Source organism: Colobus angolensis, unplaced genomic scaffold (assembly GCF_000951035.1).
Source record: "Colobus angolensis palliatus isolate OR3802 unplaced genomic scaffold, Cang.pa_1.0 Scaffold18, whole genome shotgun sequence".
Classification (NCBI taxonomy): domain Eukaryota; kingdom Metazoa; phylum Chordata; class Mammalia; order Primates; family Cercopithecidae; genus Colobus; species Colobus angolensis.
The window spans coordinates 7,704,923-7,711,433 of NW_012114932.1; the positions used below are offsets into that span (position 1 = coordinate 7,704,923).

The 6,511-nt window shown below is 38.2% G+C and overlaps 1 protein-coding gene across 3 annotated transcripts in view; it reads left to right on the forward strand.

Moving 5' to 3' along the window:
- The window catches only part of TTC39C (tetratricopeptide repeat domain 39C), a 134,646-nt gene extending 130,709 nt beyond the window's left edge, over window positions 1-3,937 (forward strand). For 2 of the 3 annotated variants that reach the window (XM_011939256.1, XM_011939258.1), the window contains 2 exons: window positions 190-228; window positions 793-1,343. In XM_011939256.1, the coding sequence (XP_011794646.1) occupies window positions 190-228; window positions 793-882 (129 nt within the window). In that variant the 3' untranslated portion in view covers window positions 883-1,343. Of the gene's footprint in view, window positions 1-189; window positions 229-792 lie in introns of all 3 variants that reach the window. The other variant, XM_011939257.1, reaches the window with a different exon arrangement.
- Window positions 3,938-6,511: the final 2,574 nt, after the last annotated feature.

Below are 6,511 nucleotides of genomic sequence, written 5' to 3' on the forward strand. Positions count from 1 at the left end.
GAAACTCCATCTCAAAAAAAAAAAAAAAAAAAAAAAAAAGAGTATTGGAGTCATTATACTTGAATGAACAGTTGACTCATTGCTGTGTCTATGGTGAATTGTTTTAATTAACATAGCCTCCTATTATACCATTTTCTGCCTGTGTATATATAAACACAGATTTTAAGGGATAATGTGTTTTTCTTATAGACTGTAGGAAGAGGCAGAACTCTACTTCTTCAAGCAAAGGTAAATATCCTGAATCTACCTTTCTCCAGTGGCCCTTCTTATCCCATATAGTGTATACCTGAGTCTGAATTCAAGAAAGTTTGTGCAGTGATGTTCTGGTTGGTAATATTTCTGGAAAGGAAGAATGATAACCAATTGAATCAGTGAGCTCTTGAGTTTTAAGGGACATTACAAGATCATAAGGAACTCAGATGAAATTGTTCATCCTGCTTTAGAAACACTCTTAGTTTTTGGGTGGGAAGATAACTTTTGCTTTTATAACTATGTCCCTGAATTAATAATTTCTAATAGTAACTTATATTGAGCACAACGTAAGACTACCTTTTCAAGAATAACACGAGGAAAATTGTACAAAGAGAACATTATTGACGTTCAATTGATGTTTTAAAAAATGAATACGAAGTTTGAGGTTTGAGTAATATGAAAATCAAGTGCATGGGAAGCCTTTACTGGGAGTGTAGAGATTTTACTTTGGGAAGTACAAAATTGAGTGTGCTTTATACCACAGTACCCTGTGCAAGCTTAGCTAATAGAGTGCATACATATCTTTCTTTCATCTTACAGGAGGATTTCTCTGGCTACGACTTTGAAAACAGATTGCATGTCCGCATCCATGCTGCTCTGGCCTCTCTGAGGGAATTGGTTCCTCAGTGACAGACCTGGAACACCCGCTCTGTCCCTCCCCACCCAGGGTCCGCACTTTAAAATAAAAGCAGAGGACAAAGCTCTTGTGAAGATCGGCTTTTCTTCTGAAAACCACCTGTGCCAGGGACACATTTTCCCAGTTAAGCTGACATAAAGATCTCCTCTTTTAAACATGTAGCTAAAACGTAATAATGATGAGGAGGATGATGATGGTAATAATAACAACTAACCACCTGGGGAGAGGGTTAAGTGACCTTGCTCAAACGTTTTAGTTTTGTGATTTATTATTTTTAAAATAAAATCAAACGAAACATCCAACCCAAGATCCTGTAGGAACACCTACCTTAAGCACATATCTGAATGGGTAACATTACGAGGTACCTGTAAAATTATTAACAATATTATTACATAGCATTTATATTTGTGTTTTGAAAAAATAAAAGTGCTTTCTAGTGTTTACTTTATCCTCAGAATACTCCAGTGAATAACATAGCACAGATATTCTTAACCCCGCTTTGCAGACAGTGAAACTCAGGCACAAAAAGGTGAATTGACTTATCCCAATTAATTATTCCTGTTATCAGCAGAGCAATGAATAGAAAGCAGATCTAACCACCAACTGAGTGATCTTTTATTGTAAAAATAATTAATGTTAATAGGCCAGAATTCCGTATTTTGTTTATTAAAAGAACAAAATCTTCAGCTGAAGTTATGTTACCAGAAATACTCATCTCCAGATTGTCTACAGAATGTTTCAAAGCGATGAACGGTCTTTTTCCTTTGAAAGCCAACCAAGTAAGAGCAAATATTAATAGAAGATAATTTTACAACTAAAAGTGTAACTCTTTTGCTAATCTATTAGCCTAGTCTATAGATTAGACAAACAGTACCTACATTTTGGGAGTTTACCTTTCTTTGTGAAAATTGTCAAATTACCAACTTTTGGAAATCTTTTGAGACATTACTTGAAAAAGTTATTCATGAATGAACATAGATTTTGGCCTCAAAATATTTGCTGGTGGAACATTTGCTGGGCTACACAGTTCCAGGATTTAATCATTTTCCCCCTAGCTCAGGTTATTTAGATATTATAAAAGGAATTCAAAGTTATTTTTTTATTCTTCATTGTTAATTTTTATTGTCATTTAATTTATCTCCATGCCCTCTACAGCAAACCTGTGGTTTTGAAGAATCTAAATACCTCAGTCACTTTTAAGAATCTCTGCCATAATTTGGCTCAATTTTTAAGGTTAGATTTTTAAAGAAATTTTTATTGAGCTGAAGAATATCATTTTAGAGTATCATTTATTTACAAATTCTTTTGGCTGAAGCATGATCTCATGTTAGTATTTTAATATTTTTGAAATAAAACATGAGAAAAGGAAGTAAAATGTTGGCAAATTTAATCTGATTTGACCTTGTTTTGAGGGAATAATCATAATTTATTTGAAAGAAGTTATTTCTCACTGATTTTGGCTAAAGTATATTCATGTTTCTTCATCTCTGTTACCACTTTTCAGTAGACTGTTTCCAAAATGTTTATTCACATTGACTTTCTTCCTGATGTGAATTCGGTGTGGGTTTTAGATAATAGTAAGAGAGAAGAGATTGCTCTCCTATATTCAGTGAATGAGAAGGGAACTTTTTTCTGAAGAACAAAATTGGTGTCCAAAAATATTGGATATCTGGGTTTTTGTTTGTTTGTTTGTTTTTCTTGAGACGGAGTCTCGCTCTGTCACCCAGGCTGGAGTGCAGTGGTGCAATCTTGGCTCACTACAACCTCTGCCTCCTGGGTTCACACCATTCTCCTGCCTCAGCCTCCCGAGTAGCTGGGACTATAGGCGCCCTCCGCCACACCTAGCTAATTTTTTTTTTTGTTTTTGTATTTTTGGTAGAGACGGGGTTTCACCATGTTAGCCAGGATGGTCTCAATCTCCTGACCTCGTGATCCCCCCACCTCAGCCTCCCAAAGTGCTGGGATTACAGGCGTGAGTCACCGTGCCTGGCCTGGACATCTGGTTTTAACTAGACTGAAGGGAAGAACATTATGAATCTTTAAAATACAGCTATTGCCATTTTGCTCTCTTCTTAACATGCAGTATAGGTGACAAGCTTTTCTGTCATGATCGTGGAGCATTCTGAATCGTGACATTTTTGTTTGAGAGTTCATTCTTGAATTTTCAGTTCAAAATGTTGTTTGAGCTATTATTCCACATTCAAAGATTATATAAGGTCCTGTGCTTTTGAATCTTTTTCAAAAAATTTCTGCCTGCTTAAAAAACTACTTTTATTTTCCCACAGAGAGTTCAGGACTTCAGATTAGTTTGTGTTCAGCTCACTTAACTGGACAGACAATTTTGCATTTTGCAACACCATCCTGTAGGTTTTCTTTACTACTCAAAGTATAGGTCTTTTTAAAATTTTTAATCTTTGTTTTTATTATGATTATTTTTTTGAAATGGAGTCTTACTCTGTTGTCCAGGCTGGAGTGCAGTGATGCGATCTCTACTCACTGCAACCTCTGTTGCCCGGGTTCAAGTGATTCTCCTGCCTGAGCCTCCCAAGTAGCTGGGATTACAGGTGCCTGCCACCGTGACTAGCTGATTTTTGTAGTTTTAGTAGAAACAGGGTTTCACCACCTTGGCCAGGCTGGTCTTGAACTCCTGACCTCATGATCCACCCACCTTGGCCTCTCAAAGTGCTGGGATTACTTACAGGCATGAACCACTGTGACTGGCCAGGTCTTTTTTTTTTTTTTTTTTAAGAGTCTATCCATCCTAGGCTTGGTACAGATGGCCCCTGTGGTAAATCTGTGTTAACATGGTGGTAGACCATGGAGAGTGGGTAGATGGAGCTTCTAGACTCCAAAACAACAAAACCACAGTGTGAGTACACTGTCCCATTAGGTTGACTGAAGTCTGAGTACATTTTCTGGCCTGTGTGCTGTGACTCATCCAACCTGTGAACTGATTGTGATCTGCTTGGTAACTTGGTTTGGTGTAACCTGCTCTTAACCCTTTGCTGATGAAGAAAATAATCACATAAGTGGAACTATTTGCATCTATGTGTGCTTCTTTTTTTTATGTTGTCATCACTCACTCCTTCCCCTGTCCTATTTTGGAGGCTCTCAATGGATCTTCTAACTTATAAATGTCAAATATATTTTTGTATTAGATTGTGCCTATGATGAGAGAAATCTCTAATGTATATTTTATGTATGCTGAACACATTTTTATAATTTGACACACTTGGAGGCATGGTCTAGTAATAATAATGTAATATGTACCTTGCTGGTTAATATAACTAAGATTTTACCTTTACTGGGTTAGGTATCTTTTTTTATTTTAGCACCTGACAACTGTCTTCTACTGAGTAAAGAATTATAACTTTTAGATGTCACAGAAAATTAGAGTATTTATTGTCACATATTGTGTAAGTCAGTTATTTACCGAATTCGCACTTTTCTGTCTCTGCCAACTAAAGTTAAAGGACAAGTCATATCTGATTTTTAAAATGAGCACATATGCACACACGCACACACACACACACACACCTTTGCTGTATAAACTTTTCCAGTGGATTTCTTCCTTAAGCAAATCATGCTGGCAAGTATTCAAATATGGTTTTACACTATGAAGATACACATTCACAAAATCATGATGTACTGTTTTAGTTTCTGTGGATGGTATATTTTGTAGAAAGAAAATTGTTAAGATCATCCAAGAAGATATATAGTCAAGGCAGATACTTTAGAAGCTAGAAGAGGAAATGCAGAAAGAGAAAAGGATAAGGGGAGCAAGAGAAAGTTGGTCCATAACAGATATGCTCCTTTTTCAGTAAAGTATGCAGAGATCACCAAGAGCACAATTTAACTGGCTTTCTTGTGAAAGCTAGCAAGGGGGCTGAGCTCTATCACCTAGTTGACTTGGGTATGAAATAGAAGCAACACACTTGAAACCCAGGTGACCTCAGCCGGGCACGGTGGCTCACGCCTGTAATCTCAACACTTTGGGAGGCTGAGGCAGGCAGATCACAAGGTCAGGAGATCAAGACCTTCCTGGCTAACAGTGAAACCCCGTCTCTACTAAAAATACAAAAAAATTAGCTGGACATGGTGGCGGGGGCCTGTAGTCCCAGCTACTTGGGAGGCTGAGGCAGGAGAATGGCGTGAATCTGGGAGGCGGAGCTTGCAGTGAGGCTAGATTGCGCCACTGCACTCCAGCCTGGGGGACAGACCAAGACTCCATCTCAAAAAAAAAAAAACAAGAAACCCAGGTGACCTCTATGTAATGCTTAATTCCTCTTCCTAGAGGCCAGTGGTTGTCAATTTCAATTTTCGTGTTTTACGAAGAGATTCTGATTCGATAGGTTCTAGGTAGGGCTTGGGAAGGCATTTTTAACAAGCGCCTGGGACGATTTCTTACGCAGGTGATGTGGATTAGAGAAACGTTGCCCTATTGAGCTTTTGTTAAGGATTTAGTAAATCTGGGAGAAGAGTTAAACACAAGCAGAATTATATAGCAAGGATAAGTCATAAAGCATACATCATGGGGCCACTGAGAAAATGCTTCTAACCCACTGGCTTCCTAAAGTAGATTTCTGAGACGGGTTATAAAGGACAAGCAGGATACAGTCAGGTGAAAACCACTTGCTGGAGCAGCATCCAAGGCCTTGGACCTAATGAGCAAAAGCACAGAGGTGACAAACCTCATGTGTGTTCAAGACTCTGGAGGGTCAAGTGGGAATCACATGGTGAGCGATGAAATACGAGAGGTATGTAGAGACCACACGCACAACCGTGGGAGGATTTCGGGTGCGGGAGACGGGCAGTAGAAAAGAAGGCAGATTTGCGTTTTCAGTCATTGTTGACCAAAAAATAACATACTGGTGACCGAAAGGGAGATGAACAGAAGGCCAAGACTGTGAAACCACATGAAATCATTAAGAGTTCAAGAAATTCAAGCAGCCAATGGGCAGTGGTTTGAAAATTCTTGGTTAGATGTTTTCATTGTAACAATTTGCATTTCAGAATGACTCCGCCAAACAGTCATTGAAGAAATGAAGAGAGTAAAATCTTGTTTTTTTGAGTTACAGATATTTCCGCATAATACCTTACACCTAATAGATGTTTGAGATGACCCACCGAGGTTAGGTTTGAAAACCATAAATGTCTCCAATTCCAAAAGACACCACAGATGAGGTCTTAGTGTTTGTACTTAGGATTTTCAGTAGCTCAGTTCATTATGTCTCTGACAGCTACATGTGTTATAAACCGAGCTATCAGATATCATGACAGCCTCATCTTACTTTTATTTACATTACCAAAGTGGTGCTGGAGGCCAGTGACGAAGGATGAAAAATATATGCAGAGCCACCAACACACTCAGTCTAAAAGCATTTCTCCCTTTTTTTTTTTTTGGTGAGACGGAGTCTTGCTATTTCTCCCTTTTTAAGTATGTAATCTTCCCGAGAAGAGGGAGCTTGCCTAGCACTCAGTAATAATTAAGTGGATTAATGAATGGCACCAGCTAATGCTGACTGAGGCCTTAACACTGCCTTTTATTGCAAAGTGCTCTGGAAGCCCTATTTTTTTCTGAATTAAAAAATAGGGTTTTTTTTTTGTGTGTGTGTGTGTGTG